Here is a 22,599-nt window from a genome sequence, read left to right as displayed (position 1 = left end):
CTATTAGCTAGACTCTTCAACTGATTATCACAACAGCGTGAAACAAGCTTTTATGCCACAAGACGGGCAGAAAGCAGCAACTTCACTCTGGCTGTACCCTTCTCCAGAACATCACTCCATCTGAGATCATACATACCCAGGATGACTCGAGTATGGAACACATTCGTACAGCATAATGATGTCAACGAGATAAAGTTAGTTGATCAAATGAAAATGCTGGCCCACAGATGGCTCCAACTTCATCTTGTTTCCTACTTGTATGTCTCATAACAATAAAAATGCTTTCAAATGAGCTGATGTAGGTAACAGCTCTTAGCTTGCCAATAAAGTTAGGAATCCTTAACCTGTAAATAGCTGTCAATAAAGCTAGGGATCCTTAACCTTGTCAAACCCTGTGTAAAAAAAAAAAAAAAAAAAAAAAAAAAAAAAAAAAAAAAAAAAAAAAAAAAAAAAAAAGGGTACCATACTGTTTAAGTGAAAATTGGTAAACGTGATACTCATTTACAAAGTGGGAGATAAGCCACCAGCTTCAAATTATTGACCTAATCTTAATTTTAGTTAAGTTAGTGGAATCAATAATTGCAGCTGCAAATTGAAGCCACCTTGATTATTATTATAATCAAAAAGAAGTGCTAAGCCACAAGGACTATACAGCGAAGCCACCTTGAAATACATAACTCTGATCAATATAGCTCAGCACAGTTTTACAAAATGATGATCTTGCCTTATGAATTTACCAACCTTTTTTTCACAAAGGTATTTGAGACAGTAGCCCATGATTTATTTATTTATTTATTTATTTATTTATTTATTATAAATTTGTGCACACATACAGAGGTACAAAAAAATACAGATAAGAGCAGTATGCCAAAGCCACTTATACTATGCAAAGCATTACGGGCTGGCTTAAAATTAACTTAAGATTAACTAAGCAATGATGAAGTCAGTGATAAAACATTAATGTAAACAGATTACTATAAAGCACAAGTGAGTATTACAAAGACAGGTCATATGAAGGATTCTGTTAGGTAGTGTATTTAAAAAATAATAAAGTTAGATTGGGTTTTAGGTTTAACATTTATGTGATATAATTGTGAGAAACATTTAAGATATACAATTTATAAGGTTCAGTTATTCAGTATTTATTTGGTTTTGGGTGAGTAAGTGATCTTTGAGTAGAGACTTGAATTTATAAACAGGTAGTGTTTCTTTTATATTTACAGGTAATGAATTCCAGATTTTAGGGCCTTTTATGTGCATTGAGTTTTTGCATAGTGTGAGATGAACACGAGGAACATCAAAGAGTGATCTGTGCCTTGTGTTATGGCCATGTGTTCTGTTGAGGTTGGCAAGGAGATGTTTGAGTGGAGGGTTAATATCAGAGTTAAGTGTTCTATGTATGTAATAGGTGCAGTAATAAGTATGGATGTTTTGTATGGTGAGTAGGTTTAGTGTATTGAATATTGGTGGAGTGTGCTGCCTGTAGTGAGAATTTGTTATCATTCTAACTGCAGCCTTTTGTTGGGTAATTAGTGGTCTGAGATGGTTAACTGTTGTTGAGCCCCATGCACAAATTCCATAGGTGAGATAGGGGTAAATAAGAGAGTGATATAGGGCCAGGAGGGCTGACTGTGGAACATAGTACCGTATCTTCGATAGTATGCCTACAGTCTTGGAAATTTTCTTAGAAATTTGTTGTATATGTGTATGAAATTTGAGTCTATTATCAAGGTGGATTCCTAAGAATTTTCCCTCTGTTAGCTTTGTGATAGGTGATCCGTTTATCATTATGTTAAGAGGGACATCTGTAGCTCTGTTACCAAACTGAATGAAGTAGGTTTTGTCAATGTTTAGTGTAAGTTTGTTAGTCCTCATCCAGGTAGATATTTTCTGTAATTCGGTATTTACAGTATTGGCTAGTGTGACTGGGCTCGGGTGAGAGAAGACGTATGTAGTGTCATCTGCAAATAGTGTGGGTTTGAGTAATTGCGAAGCATTTGGAAGGTCATTTATGTATAGGAGAAAGAGAAGAGGGCCAAGGACACTTCCCTGTGGGACACCAACTGTAATTGGTTGCGCAGAAGAGTTTGCCCCATTTGCGTACACATATTGGCTTCTGTTGCTGAGGTATGACTTGAGGTAATTGAGGGAGTGCCCTCTTATACCATAGTGTGACAATTTTACGTGGAGCAAGTCATGGTCAACTGTATCAAAAGCTTTACGTAAGTCAATGAAGATCCCCAGTGGGACTTCTTTTTTCTCTATTGCAGTGTATATATGTTCTAGCATGTGTATAATAGCATCATTAGTATTTTTATTAGGCCTGAATCCAAATTGGCAGGGGTTGAGTATGTTTTGGGAGATAAGGTAGGAGTAGATTCGTTTATGAATTAGTTTTTCAAAGATTTTTGAGAGAGGGTGTAAGTTGGATATTGGCCTATAGTTATTCAACTCTGTTTGGTCTCCTCCTTTGTGGATCGGGGTGACCCTTGCTATTTTGAGTACTGTAGGGAAGGTGGAGGATTCAATGGATTTGTTAAAGAGTGTTGCAATGATTGGAGATAGCACTTGTGACACTTTTTTATATATAAAGGGTGGTAAGGTACTTAAATCTCCTGCCTTGTTTTTTAGTGCATTGATAATAAGGGAGACTTCGTATGGGTTAGTCGGAGCTAGGAACAGTGTGTTCGGGTAGTTGCCGGTGAGGTAGTTATTTGGTGGGGTATCTGAGCTTGGGATTTTATGGGCAAGGTTTTGTCCTATAGTGGAGAAGAAATCATTGAGTCTGTTTGCTGTTTCTGTTGGTGGGAGTTGGGGTTCATCTGATTTTGCTAATTTTATTTCGCTATTTCGTGATATCTTTTTTGTTCCCAGAATTTCAGATAGTGTTTTCCAGGTCTTTTTTATATCACCTCGTAAGTTGGATAATCTGTTCTCATAATACAATTTTTTTGCCCTTCTTATCAGGCTGGTTAGGATTGACGAGTAACGTTTTGTTTGGTCTCTGGTTATGTGACCCATTCTGTACTGTTTTTCATATTGGTGTTTTGTATTTATGGATTTGAGAATGCTGGGTGTTAGCCAGGGACTGTTCAGTCTCTTTGCTGTCATCTGTTTAGTTTTTTTAGGGCAGTGCTTGTTATAGAGGTATTGGGTCTTTTTTAGAAAATTATTAATACATTCGTTAATATCTGTATAGATTTCTAGCTCAGTGTGCCAATCAATGTTTGCTAATGCTGTTGCGAAGTTATTAATGGCTGCCTCATTGTGAAGTCTGAAGGTGACTTTAGTAGTGTCTTGGGGTAGTTTACCAAGAGTTGTTATGAGGAAAGTAGGGTAGTGGTCTGTGGTATTATCTGTAATTATGCCTGATTTTAAAGGGGATATGGTGTTGGTCCAGATGTGGTCAAGTAGGGAAACACTAGTCTCTGTAACTCTTGTAGGTTTTGTTACTGTTGGTAGTAACATATAATTACTCATTGTGTTTGTGAATTCAGTAACGTGTGGGTCCTGGTCTTGCAGGAGATTTATATTGAAGTCACCTGAGAGTAGTAAGTGATCTTTGTTCATGCGTGCATCAGTTATCATACTTCCTAGATTTTGACTAAATTGGCTAATGTTTGACTGTGGAACTCTGTAGATGTTTATCAATGTGAGAGGTTTTTGTAGGTATTTGGATTTGAATTTAGCTATTATATATTCCCCATGTTCATCCCTTGTGCAAGTATTAGTGATACATTCTAGTTGATAAAGACTGATACAGTGTATATAAATTTCAGAAAGTCCTTGACAGAGTTCCATGCAAGAAATTGATGAAGAAGGTAGTGGCACATGGTACAGGAGTGGCACATGGAGAGGAGAGGCATGGCTAACCTGATAGGGAATAGAAAAATGGGAAGAAATCAGAATTGGGATCTATTACATGTGTTGGGCCACAGGGGTCATTTCTGTGTTGTCCTCATTGTTTGTACAGTACATACATTGGCTACCCTTCCATACAGGCTAGCACTTCTGTCAATATAACAGCTGTCCATCCATGAAAGTTTAGTACTTTCTGTGAAATATCCCAACTGACCTATAAATTCACCAATAGTTTCTGCTTCACCTTTTGTTTGATAAAATAAATATGGTGTACAGAGTGACTGGAGGCAAGTGGTTTTTATGATTTGACATGCTGTTGAAGTGTGAGCTGGGTTACATTTACAAGGGATTGAAGGAAACTGGTCAGTTGGACTTGAATACTGGAGGTGGGAAGTACAGTGTCTGTACTCTGAAAGTGGGATGGGGATATTGCAATTTGGAGGATCACCTGAACTGTGATGTCAGCACGCTTCTAGCAAGACAATGATCAAATGAAAGACAGTGAAAGTGTTTTCCTCTGTGTCCGGTCACACTACTTCAGTGGGTGATGGCTGGTGTGTTAAATGTTTATTTTTTATTATTTTTTATTAACACATCAGCTGTTTCCTACTGAGACAGGATGACCCCCCCAAAAAAAAAACCACCATTCACTTCATCACTGTCTTGCCAGAGGCATGCCTACACTACAGTTAAAAAACTGCAATACAGCCTTTCCTCACTTAACAATGGAGTTCAATTCCTAAGACCACATCGGTAAATGAATTCATCAGTAAGTGAGGAGCATACTATAATGGTAGTGGGTTTGTGTCAACCATCTTTGATATTGTTTTAGTGTCACCTTTGCATCATGTATAACATTTCTGGTATACTTTTAAATGTTTATACAGTAGTGTACTGTAATAAACAGAATAGAGGAAATCAGCTCTAATATACACTATTTAAGTATGCATACTGGTCAGAGAGCCCGTCGTAAACCCGAGTCATCGGTAGCAAGTACATTGCTAAGTGAGGAGAGACTGTATAGTGCATATCAACACCCCTCCTTCAGAGCGCAGGCACTGCATTATAGTGCTCTGTACAATAGTACACAAAACCCTGTGTAACAGAGTTTGCATATCATAAATAAAACTTTTGGCTGGATAACGACTCAGTGAGTCTGCTGCACAGGAATGTCTAGTAGAATCATTAGTGCAGTAGTCCAAGTCTACTGCACAGCAAGGTGTCTATATGGAAGGGGTCCAGAAGTACCATCAATGAAGCAGACAATGTTTGCTGCATTTCATGTTTGTCTGGTACAGGCTGTATCCAGGACCTGCTCATTTTTATTGTTCCTTGGTGAGCAGGTATGCTGACCCATCCCATGTCAGTTTGTTATTGTTTGCGTGCATGTCCCCACATACTAGCATCATTCCATCTCCAGTTTTCAGTGGATTTACAGTGTTTATTGTTACTTTGTAATATAAAGTACAATAATATTAAACTTGACCTGTAACATGAGTAAGGGTCTCAAGAAGAAGAGTATTTATGGTAATTTATTGTACTGTATTCTATTAAAGTTTATTCTTAGTATGTTCGGTAGTGCCACTGACGCAGTAGGAGAAGCCTGCTGCATAGGGAGTTTGTCCATGTCCAGTAGAACAGTACCAGTAACTGGACACTCCCTCCTCCCTATTAGCCCACTGCACTCAGATTTCACTATGTATCTGTTTAAAACTCCATGTGGTTACACTCGTACATTCAGAAAACTGAGTATACACAAGAGCTGACATGGCACTGAAATTTCTCATAATTTTTCCATAGAATCAATTGCATTGTGGCAAGAATGTGTAGTACCACAGAAATTAAAGGCATTGCAGTATTAACCATATCACAGTAGAAATGTCATGTCAAAACACATATTATACACAAGTTTCTGTACTGCATAATTCACTTTTAAATAGTGTAAAGAATTGTACTGTCTGAGACACAGAAATGTTAGTGGTGCAACTAACCATTGTATACAACAGTAAGCCAATGAATGAGATGCAGAGCTGAATCCTTTGGTAATGATGCAAGTTTTTCACCAACAACATACTCAGGGTTGTTGATCAAACTGTGTGGAGTTGTAACAGCAACAAAGAGACAATGTAGGTATCGTTTGTAATCATTCCCACTCTTGAGGCAGGTGTGGGCTATCACACCCTTTTCTGTACTGCACTCAAAGCTTAACTGAAATTAAAACAATAATGCTTTAGATGCATTATAATATTTATGTAAATACACAATGATCACTGTCCAAAAATCTGAAAGATATTAAATATTCATTTTAATAATTACTCTCTCAATACTGTACAACAAAAGAAATACAGTTGAATATTGCATCACTATTGTATAGTTATTGCAACTCAGAGCTTCCCTTATGTAAACAAAATTGTTTCTAATGAAGATATATTCCATGTAGGTACTGTAGTAGGTTGTAGACAGCAACTGCCGAGTGTAAAACGGAAGCCTGTACGTGTATTTGTTTTACATGATGGAAGGATTGCTGGTGTCTTTTTTCTGTCTCATAAACATGCAAGATTTCAGGTACATCTTGCTACTTCTACTTACACTGAGGTCACACTAAACATGCATGTACATGTTTATGTATACACACTCAGAGTTTTCTTTGATTTTATCTTAATAGTTCTTGATCTTATTACATATCCTTTCATATCTATGGGGAAGTTGAATAAGAATTTTTCCTTTGTAAGCCATGTGTAAGGCTCAGGTTAGGGTGTGTAGGAGAGAGGGAGATTATTTCCCAGTAAAAGTAGGTCTTAGACAAGAATGTGTAATGTCACCATGGTTAACATATTTACAGATGGGGTTGTAAAAAGAGTGAATGCTAGGACGTTGGGGAAAGGGTTGGGATTAAGTTATGGGAATCAAAATTATGGGGTTGGATTAAATTATGGGGAATCAAAATGGGAGTTGACACTGATACTTTTTGCTGACGATATTCTGCTTATGGGAGATACTAACGAAAAGCTGCAAAGGTTAGTGGATGAGTTTGGGAGGGTGTGTAAAGGTAGAAAGTTGAAAGTGAACATAGATAAGAGTAAAGTGATGAGGGTATCAAACGATTTAGATAAAGAAAAACTGGATATCACATAGGAGGGAGGGAATATGGAAGAAGTGAAAGTTCTCAAATATCTGGGAGATGATTTGTTAGTGGATGGGTTTATGAAGGATGAGTTTAACCATAGAACTGAGGAAGAAAAAAAAGTGAGTGGTGCATTGGGGTATCTGTGGAAACAAAAAACGTTATTCATGGAGGCAAAGAAGGGAATGTACAAAAGGATAGTGGTACCAACACTCTTATATGGGTGTGAAGCATGGGTTGTAAATGCTACAGTGAGGAGGAGGTTGGAGGCAGTGATGTTATGTCTAAGGGCAAAGTGTGGTGTAAATATTATGCAGAGAATTCGTAGTGTGGAAATTAGGAGGAGGTGTGGAGTTACTAACAGTATTAGTCAGAGAGCTGAAAAGGGGTTGTTGAAGTGGTTTGGTCATTTAGAGAAAAGGAAACAAAGTAGAATGACTTGGCGAGTGCATAAATCTGTAGGGACAGGAAGGCGGGGTAAGGGTCATCCTTAAAAAGGTTGGAAGGAGGGGGGTAAAGGAAGTTTTGTGGGTGAGGAGCTTGGACTTCCAGCAAGTGTACGTGAACGGGTTAGATAGGAATGAATGGAGATGAATGGTTTTTGGGACCTGACGAGCTTTTGGAGTGTGAGCAGGGTAATATTTTGTGAAGGGATTCAGGAAAACTGGTTAGCTAGACTTGAGTCCTGGAAATGAGAAGTACAATGCCTGCACTTTAAAGGAGGCAGTTGGGACATTGGCAGTTTGGAGGGATGTCTAAGCTGATGTATCTGAGTGCCTCTGCAAATACAGTGATTATGTATGAGTGATGGTGAAAGTGTTAAATGATGAAAGTTTTTTCTTTCTTTTTGGGTTTTTCTTTCTTTTTTTGAATCACTACCTTGGTGGGAAATGGCTGATATGTTAAAAAAAGAAATACGTATTCCACATACACCAATACATGCTAAATTTCCTTTTATTTTCAACTGTCTGGATACTGGTTTTATGGATAATTTATGGATCGCTTGTGATAGAAATTATGGGAACTGCATAATTATAACCTTATAGTATATGCAAGAGTGAGTGTTGACTAAAGTATCAGTGAAGTGTGTGTGTGTGTATGTGAACAGAGAAGTACAGCCTCTCCTCACTTACCGATGGAGTTCCGTTCCTAAGACCTTGTCAGTAAACGAATCTGTCGCTAATCGAGGAACCAACCCTTACTGATACAGTGGTACCTTGCCTTCTGTGCAGTTATTTTGCCAAATTTCCTTTTTCTAACCATGGGTCCTAAGAAAGTAAGTGCAAAGGACAGTGCTGAGAAGAAGAGGATGATGGCCATTGAATTAAAGCATGAAATCATAGAAAAACATGAGCAAGGTGTGGTGTAGTTGACTTGGCGAGGCAGTACAAGCATAGTATATACTTCGTGCCTCATGCCTTCTTGCATAGAAGGCACGAGGCATTTACGCTGATTCACTTCCGAGATATTCATCCAAAATGTAGGCCAGTCTCCTAACTCAGAAAAAAAAAATAATTCTGAGAAAATCATTATTGTTTCAGTTTTTTCCTTATGAAACTAGTGATTTAGTGCAGTTAGCCTCACAAACAATCCATTTTCTCTTATAATAAGACCTCAGAAGGGCAAGAATGGGAAGATATGGTCAGGGTGATAATTATTTTTACCTCTGTACTGACCGCCACCACTCGTCACGTAATGGCATATTTTATTCATTCTAGAGTACATATCATGTTTCTATGTTATTTATATTGTTTATTATGTCATATTAGATCAATTGTGATAGATAAATAAGCCATAGAGTTGATATTAGCATTATATTGAAGTATTTTCTCCTGCCTCCTGAGAGCCAGGAATTCTGCTGGAACAGATTAATGGCATTTCAGTTAATTTCAATGAGGAAAATTGATTTTGATATATGAGCAAATTGAGTTATGAACTGGTCACGGAATGAATTAAACTCGTAAGTCAGGGTACCACTGTACTTCAAAAATGTCACTACCCAAAATTAAAACATTCTGTTTTATGTTTGCTGTAAAAATCCTTTCAACCCATTCATTATTAATGGTAATAGAACATGAAATAGGTCAATAACTTATTTCCGAGATATTCCAGGAAATTCACACATAGCTGATTACTTGGGAATTTTTTTTTCTGAGAAAATCACACTTTTTTCAGTCTTTGCATAGGACAAGAGTGAACTTCTATAGGTACGCTTCAGGCGCATAGCATGTAACATTTTCTGTAATGGTCACGGTTACTTTTTGTTTTTATCCTTCCCTGCTGCCCACCCTTCAATACCTCTCCATATAATTTTAATTAATTTGGGTGTCTTTATCATGCTTCTACATTATTTATGCTATACCCAATATTATTCTGGAATAAATATGATGGGTAGATAACCTTTATTGATAGTAATAGTACAATTATACAATATTTTATAGCACCGTGAGGCTCATCCCTCCGTGCATCATGGCGAGAGATTGATCAAGCCTTCTCCCTCTCAAATGGCTCTGCCGACCCTCCAATACCTCTCCATATAATGTCAGTTTTTATTAATTTGGGCATCTTTATCATGCTTCTACATAATTTATGTTATACACCTATTATTATTCTGGAATAAATATGAGGCCTGGTCATAGACCGAGCTGCGGGGGCTTTGACCCCTGAAACCCTTTCCAGGTATACTCGAGGTAGATGACCTTTATTGATAGTAGTAATACAGGTCTCCCTCAACATTCACATTTTCAGCTTTCGCGGGCTTCACACATTCGCAAATTCCCAATCGCCAAATTCCCAGCCACCAAATTCCCAGCCGCCAAATCATATTCAAGTTTCCCGCCACCTGCGAGTCCCTACTACCCTCCCACCGACCCCCGCAACTGGCAGCCAGCCCTCCCACCACTCATTGTGCGAGTGTTTTGTTTGTTCATTATTTGCTATTAAACTACAGTATAAATAATGTAAACCCATTCTTGACTGCATATTGGAATGGCTATTCGGACAGGTATTAGACGGTGACATCATGTGTTTACTCTTGAACACAGCAAAGAATCAAACATTTCTGCTACTGCTAATAATAACAACAGTAATAATAATAATAATAATAATAATAATAATAAAAATAATAATAATAATAATAATAAATATGATATAATTGAAGAAGGAAGTTGTACAAAAATACGAGGGAGTGGTTGACACATCGTCAGTGTGACTTTGTTTATGCTGGAGTGAACATTAGTCTCCCTGCTCTTCCAAACATTTCACAATAATTCATTGTGTTTGGTGCTTGTAGATTGAGTGTGACTGGAGTGGTAGAGGCAGTGGTTGAGGCAGCGATTGAGGCAGTGGATGAGGCTGCTGTTGAGGCAGCGATTGAGGCAGCGATTGAGGCAGCTGTTGAGGCAGTGATTGAGGCAGCTGTTGAGGCAGCGATTGAGGCAGTGGTTGAGGCAGCTGTTGAGGCAGCGATTGAGGCAGTGGTTGAGGCAGCTGTTGAGGCAGCGATTGAGGCAGTGGTTGAGGCAGCTGTTAAGGCAGCGATTAAGGCAGTGGGTGAGGCAGCTGTTGAGGCAGCGATTGAGGCAGTGGTTGAGGCAGCTGTTGAGGCAGTGGTATTTAATAACATACATGTTATTAATAATAATAATACATGTTATTAATAATATGTACTATTATTATTTATAACATATATGTTATTAAATACCACTGCCTCAACTGCTGAATTATTGTGAAATGTTTGGAAGAGCAGGGAGACTAATGTTCACTCCAGCATAAACAAAGCCACACTGACGATGTGTCAACCACTCCCTTGTATTTTTGTACAATTTCCTTCTTCAATTATATCGTATTATTATTATTATTATTATTATTATTATTATTATTATTATTATTATTATTATTATTACTACTACTACTATTGTTATTATTAGCAGAAGCAGAAATGTTTGATTCTTTGCTGTGTTCAAGAGTAAACACATGATGTCACCGTCCAATACCTTTCTGAATAGCCATTCCAATATGCAGTCATGAATGGGTTTACATTATTTATACTGTAGTTTAATAGCAAATAATGAACAAACAAAACACTCACCACACTGAGTGGTGGGAGGGCTGGCTGCCAGTTGCGGGGCTCGGAGGGAGGGTAGTAGGGACTCGCAGTGTTTGAGGAAGTGGTGGAGGCATTATGGAGGCAGTGGAGGAGTCTGTGGTATTTAATAACATACATGTTAGTAAAACATAACATGTATATGTTTAGTACAATTTACGACGTTTTCATGTATTTTATGATTGTTCATGGTTAAACAAGTTAAGGAAGCAGTATTGTATTATATTTCCCTACAATATATTAGGGCACCAAACATTCACAGTTTTTCAACATTCGCGAGGCTCTTGATCCCCTAACCCTCGCGAATGTTGAGGGAGACCTGTAGTATAATTATACAATATTTTATAGTGCTGAGAGGCACACCCCTCCAAGTGTCATGGGCAATCATGTGTTACTGAGACACTGGTCACTTCTCACTTCTCTCTCTCTGCTATAGCTAGCTCTGCCCACTTTGTAATGATGCCAAATGGTGAATTATATACGTATATTAGAAAGAAAATAACAAAAAGGAAACTTCAACTTGATAACTTTGTTTTAATTTGCATAATTCTTACATATTACAGAAAACAATAAAAAAGTAAAATACACATACAATACACTCATTACTTACCTTAAAATATTTGTAGTCTTAATGTAGGGTGAGAGGCAAGTAGCATTTATTGTTGCTATACAATGCATATACAGTACACTCATTACTTACTTTAAAATAGTACAGTGGACCCCCCAACTTACGATATTAATTCATTCCGGAAGTCTGTTCGGGTGCCGTTACCAAATGAATTTGTTCCCATAAGGAATATTGCAAATTAGATTAGTCCGTTTCAGACCCCCAAAAATACACGTACAAAAGCACTTACAAAAATACACTTACATAATTGCTTGAGTTGGGAGCTGATCGTAAGGCGGGGATCCACTGTATTTGTAGTCCTAATGTAGGGTGAGAGGTGAGTATTTATTGTACAAAGAGGAAGAGGAAGAAGAACAAAGAATGGAAGAAGTACAAAAGTTCACAGTAAAGGGGTTAGCTTGTGTGTTCGTCTGTGTGTTTACATTCTCTGTGTATCGTGGCAGCTTAAGAAATGATTAAACTCATCGAACAAGGTATGTTCGCTCTGGAGCGCTTTAAATGTCATACATATTTCATATAGGTTTGGTAGTTGACATTTAAAGCGTTCCAGAGCGATTATTATTATCATTAATTATTATTATTTTTTTTTAACAAGTTAGCTGTCTCCCACTGAGGCAGGGTGACCCAAAAAGAAAGAAAATCCCCAAAAAGAAAATACTTTCATTATCATTCAACACTTTCACCTCACTCACACATAATCACTGTTTTTGCAGAGGTGCTCAGAACACAACAGTTTAGAAGCATATACGTATAAAGATACACAACATATCCCTCCAAACTGCTAATATCCCAAACCCCTCCTTTAGAGTGCAGGCATTGTACTTCCCATTTCCAGGACTCAAGTCCGGCTATATAAAAATAACCGGTTTCCCTGAATCCCTTCACTAAATATTACCCTGTTCACACTCCAACAGGTCATCAGGTCCCAAATACCATTCGTCTCCATTCACTCCTATCGAACCCGCTCATGCACGCCTGCTGGAAGTCCAAGCCCCTCACTCACAAAACCTCCCTTACTTTGATCCATTCTCTCTAAATGACCAAACCACCTCAACAACCCCTCTTCAGCCCTCTGACTAATACTTTTATTACTCTACACCTTCTCCTAATTTCCACACTCCGAATTTTCTGCATAATATTTACAACACACACTGCCCTTAGACAGGACATCTCCACTGCCTCCAACCGCCTCCTCGCTGCTGCATTCACAACCCAAGCATCACACCCATATAAGAGTGTTGGTACTACTATACTTTCATACATTCCCTTCTTTGCCTCCATAGATATTATTTTTATGCAGAAAATTCGGAGTGTGGAAATTAGGAGAAGGTGTGGAGTTAATACAAGTATTAGCCAGAGGGCTGAAGAGGGGTTGTTGAGGTGGTTTGGTCATTTAGAGATAATGGATCAAAGTAGAATGACATGGAGAGCGTATAAATCTGTAGGGGAAGGAAGGCGGGGTAGGGGTCGCCCTCGAAAAGGTTGGAAGGAAGTGGTAAGGGAGGTTTTGTGGGCGAGGGACTTGGACTTCCAGCAGGCATGCATGAGTGTGTTCGATAGGAATGAATGGAGATGAATGGTATTTGGGACCTGATGATCTGTTGGAGTGTGAACAGGGTAATATTTAGTGAAGGGATTCAGGGAAACCGGTTATTTTTATATAGCCGGACTTGAGTCCTGGAAATGGGAAGTACAATGCCTGCACTCTAAAGGAGGGGTTCAGGATATTAGTGGTTTGGAGGGGTATGTTGTGTATCTTTATATGTATAAGCTTCTAAACTGTTGTGTTCTGAGCACCTCTGCAAAAACAGTGATTATGTGTGAGTGAGGTGAAAGTGATGAATGATGATGAAAATATTTTCTTTTTGGGGATTTTCTTTCTTTTTGGGTCACCCTGCCTTGGTGGGAGACGGCTGACTTGTTAAAAAAAAAAAAATACTCTACTCTTCTTATAACACTTCTGCTTTATAAAAACCTCTCATAAGCTAACTTTTTCTCTTTTATCACACCCTTTACTTCATCATTAATTAATTATTATTATTATTACCATCAACATACCTTGTTTACTGAGTTTAATCATTTTTTAAGCTGCCATGAGAGACACAGAGAATGTAAACACACAGATGAATACACCAGCTAACCCCTTTACTGTGAACTTCTTTTGTACTTTCATTTTCTTCTTGTTTTCCTCTTCCAACTGCTACTGCACTTTTAACTCTATCTTTTAGTATGGGGTGCACAATAAAGTACAAATGTGTACAAAATGCAGTCTTGGAGACTTTAAAAGCTAGTGTACTGTGTGACTGTAGGAAGGAGACTGAGATGCTTTATGGTGAGATACTGTGCTGCCCATTTCCATGACCCAAGTTCTCATATGGCATATGATAATGACTCGTCGGAGAGCCCGTCATAACTCTGAGTTGTCAGTAAATGAGTACATCTGTAAGTGAGGAGAGGATGTACTTGCTACTGCACTTTCAGATAATCATAAACCTCTTACAATAAGAAAAACTTCACATTTGATGCCTATTAAACCAGAGCCTTTAAATCTACTGCATTCATTTATAATAAGCTAAAGGCATAGCATACTATGGTAAATCTGTGTACACACTCATATTCATTCTCTCTCTCTATCTTCCCCTCTCTCATATCCTATAATTGCCATGGGATGATACTGTAAATACATGTGAAAGGGTGAAGCACTTTCTCAATAGTGACCATTGCCTCTGCCATTTGTAGACTAACTGCTTGATACAAAAGATGCCAGTGTATTGCTCTCAGTGCATACCATAACACTACTACAGTTGAGCCCTTGCATTGTGTTGCAATTCATCAGTATGAAGAACAAGTTATTAAATATACTATGTTATACCCAACATACCATCTTAGCAAATAGGAATTATATATAAAAATGGTTACTTCAGCATCTGGGGTAGAAGTCCTGTGTATTCATGAGGAATAATTCAATTTTTTTTTAATAAATGTGTAGATGTTTCAGTTATTTGTTATCAATCTTTGATATTTTCTGTCTTTATCTGCAATGTACACTGTGGGAAGGGATGATGCCAACTTATTTGCTGATACCGATACTCAGTTTTAGGCAGATGCCAATATGTACTTTTCCATATACAGACTACTGATTAAGATGCAATCTTGTTGGACATTTCACTATGTGATGGTTGGAAAATTGGAGCATTTTTTCAATCATAACTCCACAAAGCTCTTTAATGACAGTGTAACTTTAGGGAAAATATGGAGCGCAGGAGAACAACGGAAGCTTTCTCCTTTGTCTCACAGGCAGCCAACCTGTGATTGAGGCCACTGTCTTCACAGGAAAAGCCTAGTCATACTTATAGTACACAATCTGTCGAGCCTCAGTGCTCCATGCATACATATCCCATACCATACTCAGCTCTGTGTTAATTGATTTGTTATGTTCTCATCATCATATCCTAAGTCTGCATAGTTACCATGGCACCCAGGAGGAATGTGAGTGATGGTGGTAGCGGCAAGAACTTTCAGTGTTCAAGTCTTGGTGTTATGAAGAAAATTGAGATATTAGATGAGGTTAAAAGTGCAACACATATGGTACAGGTTTTGATGAATCACTGTAGGCATCTTACAACCAGTGCCCCTCAAATCACAGTGGAGTCGGCCGTCAATCAAAAGGTAGGATCTCAAAATGTCGAGCATTGATAAAGCACTCATATGTTAAATAAGATTTTTAAAAACTTAACAGCTCAAAAGACTGTTCCAAAACAGTGCCAGGCTTGTGATTAACCCTTTGACTGTTTTCGACGTATAAATACGTCTTACGAGCCAATGTTTCTGACGTATATATACTCAATAATTCTAGCGGCTTCAAATCAAGTGGGAGAAAGCTGGTAGGCCCACATGTGAGAGAATGGGTCTGTGTGGTCAGTGTGCACCACATAAAAAAAATCCTGCAGCACACATTGCGTAATGAGAAAAAAAAAACTCTGATCGTTTTTTTGGAATAAAACGCCGACTTTGAGGTGTATTTTCGTATAGTATTTATCGTTGTATTCGCGTTTTCATGGTCTTAGGTGATAAAATGGAAAACATATTACAGAAATAGAGATGATTTTCATTACTTTTACGATGAAAACGACCTTGAAACTGAGCTCAAAGTAGCGGAAATGTTCGATTTTTACCAATGTTCAAGAGTAAATAAATCACACCACACGTCCAATACACGTCAACTGGGGAGTCTAATATTCTTTCACTAGTGCACTGATATTATTTATACCATTTTTACAATAATGCAGTCGTCTGCATAACAGTAAATTTTGTATTTTTTTGTATGAATAAAAAATCAAAATAGAAAGCAATAATAATATAAGAGGGGCCTAGAGATGTGACTAATGAACAGAGCATATGTTATTTTAGTGCCACGAATGTCTACCTTGTTTATTCTGGACCCTATTTTGAAATTGGCATCTTTTTTATTTTGTGTGAAATTGGCCAAATTGCCAATTTCTGACCACCATATTGGGTAGTCCAAATTAGTAAATGGGAGGTTTCTTGTACTCAGCTGATAGATAAAATGGAGTTCTAAAGAAATAGCTATGAATTTGGTCAACTGGAACAATGGAATTGGCTGAAAATTGGGCTCAAAGTCGGCGAAATCGCCGATACGCATATGTCGCCGAGACCGCTAACTTCGCGGGAGCATAATTCCACGAGTTTTCGACCAAATTTCGAACTTTTGGTGTCATTACCATCGGGAAAAGATTCTCTATCATTTCATAAGAAAAAATAATTTTTTTTTTTTTCAAAAATTGAGCGACATAGAATGACAGTTTCAGAGAGGGGCCTGAAACAGTCAAAGGGTTAAAGGTGCAGTTCCTGCAGATGTAAATGCCCTGAATCATCCATAATCTCCATTTCTAACACTATTAGACAGAATAAGAGCAGTTCTGTCATATTTGAAATATTAACAACAGTTTCCCTCAAAACAATAAATCCTGCCCTCACATAGGAACCAAGAGTTACCTTCACTGCTGCTGCTGCTGCTACTACTAGTACCACCACCACTACTACTACTACCTACCTACCTATACCCTCTGTGTCCCTGTATTGTTTGTAACAGCTTGACAAAGTTCCTAACTATAATAGCAGCCTAGATTGTGACAAAGGTAAATGTAGAGAGGAATAAATGAAGGAGTAAGAGAAGCAGTATTAAAAGTGGAAACAAGAAGTGCAAGAACCAGAGATCAGGTGCCTAGGTAGCTATGAGGTGTCTTATTTAAGACCACTAAGGGTAATTTCCACTAGCCAAGTAGCTAAACACTTTATTATTGAGAATTATAACCTATTTAAATATGTAATGGGCTTCAACAATAGAGAAAAAACACTAATTAAAGATTTTCAAAACAAAAAATAAAACAGATTCAACATTCAAAGACTTCTTACCAGCCAGCTCTGGGTGACTTTTCGGTCCCCTGTCTCCAAGATGTGCAGACTTCCTTGCCCATTGTTTACTACAGCCATCTCGGAGGATGGAAAATGTACACTTGCATGATAGTGACCACTGGAGCCCTCATTTTCTTCATTATCTTCCTCATGGTTCTTATTCAAATCTGTTTGCCAAACAACTTCTCCCACACTTAATCTTGAGTCCTGAAGTTGAAATTACATGTGTTGCAAGACTAGCAATTCACACTAACATATTTTAATAAAAACTGAAAAAGATATTACCTCAGCTACTTGAAAATCTTCTGAAACTAAAAACAAAAGTTATAGCAAAGCTTGTTAGAACATTTAAGTTAGTTTTAAATACTCGGTTCAACTACCAAGTTTTAAAATAGGATTTTTTTATGATGCCAAAGTTGAAATCCCAGTAAATCAATTTGATAAAAATTGTACTTAATTCATTACAGGTATTTACTTTGTGATGCATACATAAAATCAAGTCTTACACTTATGAGAAAAACAAATGTATATTAAGCTATCCATACCATCCCTTATGAGCAGCACAACAGTAAAATAAGTTAAGCATCTGAAGGAGTAAATGAATAAGTCAAACTCTATGAAGGCAAGTGCTAGGGGCCAGGAGCTATGACTCAACCCTTACAATCACATATTGGTGAGTACACCTGTTACAATACCTACTTCTGAATAATTACACTTCACTAGATGGCCCCTACTACTGAAGTAGTAAACAGACATTGGGTGAAAAGGATCTCCGAAGAAGTGATTGTGAAGGGCTTCTAATCTTGTATGTAGGTAACTATTTGAGTAACTTATCTTCCTCTCAACTCCTGAAAAATATACATTAGGCATTACATAACAAAATATTTAGTTTAACCCCTTAATTGTGTGGCACATCCTGAAATTAAATTCCTGTGTATGTCAACCTGGAGTCTACCTGGAGGGTGTTCTGGGGATCAATGCCCCTGCAGCCCAATCCATGACCAACCTGATCAACCAGGCTGCTACTGCTGGCTGCACATCATCCAATGTATGAACCATAGCCTGACTGATCAGGTACTGACTTTAGGTATCTGTCCAGCTCCCTCTTGAGGGCAGCCAGGGGTCTAATGGTAATTTCCTTACTCCTGGTGGGAGGCTGTTGAACAGTCTTGAGCCCTGAACATTTAGTTTAGATTCTGGATTATTATTATTAGTGATGTTATTTGGTAGCTTTGAGGGAATCTGATGAAGAGCATGGTGTGGTGGAACCCACCTCCTTGCTTCCTTGGCAGTGCCACGGGAAAGCAAGGAGGATAATGTTCCAAGCATTATTTCTTCATTGTCTGATGCTGCAGTTACCTTCACTACTGTTCAGGCCATTTAATTTCTCCTCTCACAATGATTAATCATACATTAAATACACATGATTGTATTATTATATTTATGGAAAGCTCTAAACCATAAGGGTCATACAGTGTTGAAAGTCAGAGGTGAATGAGAGGGGGGAAAGAAGAGGATGAGTGGCAGTGTAAAAGAAAGACATCTGAGAGGATGGGGGTTTACCTGGAAAGAGTTCCGGGGGTCAACGCCCCCTGGCCTGGTCTGTGACAACCAGGGGTCAGTTAAGAGCTCAAAGGCAGTCTTCACAAAAAGTGGGATCATAGTGGAAGAGGTCAGATAAAGCAAGCATATCAGGATGTTGGAAACAGCATCTGAAATGAAACTGGTATCCTCTCTTGGTGAAAAGAACTATCAATCAACAAATATTATGAGTGTAGCATTGCATAACTTAGTGTTTAAATGAGGTGCTGTACCATTAGGAAAATATACTGAATCCTACTAGACTCTGTCAAATTATCCTAGATTAAATCATCACAGGCCACCTTTTCATTTCTACTGTACTGATTATGAATAAAATTAAACAATATACATTAATTATTTGCTTGTATAACCCATATATGACAATAACATGAATAAAAAATTAATCATGCATGCGCTTCAATCTTACCTCAGTCTTAAGTATATTATTATTATAATCAAAAAAGAAGTGCTAAGCCACAAGGACTATACAGCGCTGCAGTTAAGTCACTTATACCATAAATTCAGTATTTACTCTTATTTCTGTTGACAGTCTTGGTACTCTCTTATTTTAAGAATAAAAAGGCATGATACCATGACTGGAACAATACACATATAACCTGCACACAGGAGATTTGTGCATGGGGTTCAACAACAATTAACCATCTCAGACCACTAAGTACCCAACAAAAGACTGCAGTCAGAATGATAACAAATTCCCACTACAGGCAGCACACTCCACCAATATTCAAAACACTAAACCTACTCACCATACAAAACATCCATACTTATTACTGCACCTATTACATACATAGAACACTTAACTCTGATATTAACCCTCCCCTCAAACATCTTGCCAACCTCAACAGAACACATGACCATAACACAAGGCACAGATCACTCTTTGATGTTCCTCGTGTCCATCTCACGCTATGCAAAAACTCAATGCACATAAAAGGCCCTAAAATCTGGAATTCATTACCTGTAAATATAAAAGAAACACTACCTGTTTATAAATTCAAGTCTCTCCGCAAAGATCACTTACTCACCCAAAACCAAATAAATACTGAATAACTGAACCTTATAAATTGCATATCTTAAATGTTTCTCATAATTATACCACATAAATGTTAAACCTAAGACCCAATCTAACTTTGTTATTTTTTAAATACACTACCTAACAGAATACTCCATTCTACTGAATGTACAGCAATGCAAGCAACCATATGACCTGTCTTTGTAATACTCATTTGTGCTTTATAGTTATCTGTTTACAATAATTTTTATCACTGATTACATCATTGCTTAGTTAATCTTAAGTTAATTTTAAGCCTGCCCGTAATGCTATGCATACAAGTGGCTTTGGCATGCTGCTCTTACCTGTATTTTTTTGTACCTCTGTATGTTCAAATTATTAAATAAATAAATAAATAAAATAAAACTTGGACTATCAACAAGTCGGACAGAAACGTTGTTGTAACTTTCTTTCTCCAATGTGAGGTGTGTATTATTTATTTTTATTTATTAGGTACAGTATTAGTATTGATTAAACATAAGATTGTATTTATTTTTAAATATGTATTGGAATACTGCTATACACTAACAGTCCCTTTCAAGGCAGGCAAAATTATAGACCTGGAAAATATACAGAGAACTTTCACTACACGTATAAGTACAATAAAGCACCTAAATTACTGGGAACGGTCAAAGTCCCTTGACCTGTACTCCTCGGAATGCAGGCAAGAAAGATGCATGATAACATACGCTTGGAAAATTTTACAAGGACTAGTTCCAAATCTGCACACGGAAATTACTCCCTACAAAAGCAAAAGACTTGGCAGGCAATGCCCTCCAATGAAAAGCAGGGGCGCCATGAGTATGACAAGAGACAACACAATAAGTGTCAGGAGCCCAAGACTATTCAACTACCTCCCAGCATACATAGACTCTTGGCTGTCTTCAAGAAGGCGCTGGACAGACACGTCAAGTTAGTACCCGATCAACTGGGCTGTGGTTCGTACATTGGTTTGCATGTGGCCAGCAGTAACAGCCTGGCTGATCAAACCCTGATCTACCACGAGGCCTGGTCGTGGACTGGGTTGTGGGGGCGTTGGCCCCTAAAAGACCCTCCAGGTATAGTCAGAATTAAACAATCATTGAAAACCACCTATTTAATAAATAGGCTTTATCACATTATACTAACTACTTCAAGTTAATTTTTGTGCATTACTGCTTTATTAAACAAATTGGTGGAACACATTATGCATAATTTATCCACAATCTGAGAAAACATTACTAACCATCTTTATTAAGTGTTTTAGAATACACAGTCACGTCAGCATCAGAAGATAATTTATAGCCATCAAAGTTGGGATTAAGAAGCTTGTGGTCAGGCTTCAGATAAATAGTGTTGGCCATAATTAACAAGGCAGATGCTGGAACTCACTACAATTATTATCAACAACTTGTTTTTCTTGTTGGGTTTGTAAGGGCCGCTGACAGCCTCAGCAGTGTGGACACCTGCTTCCAGGTCTAACATTCTTCTTCTTCTTCTGTTGGGTTTCAGGGCCACTGACAGCCAGGTCTAATTTTATTTTGGTATAAGATTTTATTCGGATTTTTAACCCCGGAGGGTTAGCCACTCAGGATAACCCAAGAAAGTCAGTACGTCATCGAGAACTGTCTGTGTTATTTCCACTGGGGTCCTCAATCTTGTTCACCAGGATGCGACCCACAACAGTGGGTCGCATCCTGGTGAACAAGTACCTACTTGCTGCTAGGTGAACAGGACAACAGGTGTAAGGGAACGCGTCGAATGTTTTCACCTCACCGGGAATCGAACCCGGGCCTCAGCGTGTGAAGCGAGAGCTTTTGCCACCAGAAGACGGGGCCCCTCATACGTGCCACTATAGGTGCACAAATTATCATACATAGTAACATTTGTATAAATTACCTAGGATAATCCCCCAAAAAGAGTCATGAAAAGTGACTTATTTCCACTGGGGGTCCTTGTAGTATCTTATTATTTAAACCTTAAAAGTTAAAACAACTAAGAAATTGAACTGTGTGAGAACCAATTAGAATAAAAGGTGATATACTAGGAATAAGGTAAACTGAGTTATTTGTATTAACATTAAAGAGGATCAATTTACAATAATAAGTACACGAATATTGGCTATACAAGGCATCACTCTCCTCCCTTTCTGTAGCTTTATTCATTAGGTACCTTTGAGTTTTCTTCCTGAACTGGCTCATGCTAGGACAGACTTTGACATGTAGGCAGTCCGTTCCACTCATTTACTACTGTACAATAAAAGGCGTTTGAAGCCTGACCACCTATTGTGGGTACTACACAATTGTGTTCCCTTTCCCTTGTACCATACTTTTGGTTCCCAGTACTGACAAATTATTTAGCAGCAAGATATTCTGGACACTGCTTGTGAGCAATTTTATAACGTAACTGAACTTCAGTTGCTTTACTCTGTCTTCATCATTCAGCATATTCAGATGTCGTAATTCATCCTGTCCTACATACTCTCTTGGACCCAGGTCCAGGACGAATCTCACCATTTTGTTCTGGGTGATTTGTAGCCTGTCTTTCGGTTTTTGGTTAAGGCAGAGTACCAAGACGAGCAAGAATAATTTATATGGAATTGTATAAGAGCTAGACATACGGTCGGTCCTGCGAGCCTCAGTAGGTAGACACTGTGCCTGTCCGGCCACGGCCTGTCCATAGAGGAACTTTAGTCTGGTATTCGCTTTCTTTACTACACTGTTCCCCTATCAATTCTCCTGACATGCTTGGGTCAAAGGGGATTCCTAGATATTTCACTGAAGATACTGAAGCGATGAGTTCCCCATTACACT

General features: G+C 38.1%; 1 protein-coding gene across 2 annotated transcripts in view; it reads right to left on the bottom strand.

The window, feature by feature from the left end:
• Positions 1-21,260, bottom strand: part of LOC128684711 (nudC domain-containing protein 1) — a 41,504-nt gene extending 20,244 nt beyond the window's left edge. The window contains exons 1-4 of one of the 2 annotated variants that reach the window (XM_070103451.1): positions 21,033-21,260; positions 17,854-18,002; positions 17,155-17,361; positions 5,853-6,069 (exon numbers count right to left, since the gene is read on the bottom strand). In XM_070103451.1, coding sequence (XP_069959552.1) covers positions 5,853-6,069; positions 17,155-17,361; positions 17,854-18,002; positions 21,033-21,150 — 691 coding nt within the window. In that variant the 5' untranslated portion in view covers positions 21,151-21,260. The remainder of the gene's footprint in view (positions 1-5,852; positions 6,070-17,154; positions 17,362-17,853; positions 18,003-21,032) is intronic. The other variant, XM_070103455.1, reaches the window with a different exon arrangement.
• Between the last annotated feature and the right edge of the window lie 1,339 nt (positions 21,261-22,599).

Source organism: Cherax quadricarinatus, chromosome 5, assembly GCF_038502225.1.
Source record: "Cherax quadricarinatus isolate ZL_2023a chromosome 5, ASM3850222v1, whole genome shotgun sequence".
Classification (NCBI taxonomy): domain Eukaryota; kingdom Metazoa; phylum Arthropoda; class Malacostraca; order Decapoda; family Parastacidae; genus Cherax; species Cherax quadricarinatus.
This window is presented reverse-complemented; position numbering and strand designations above follow the sequence as displayed.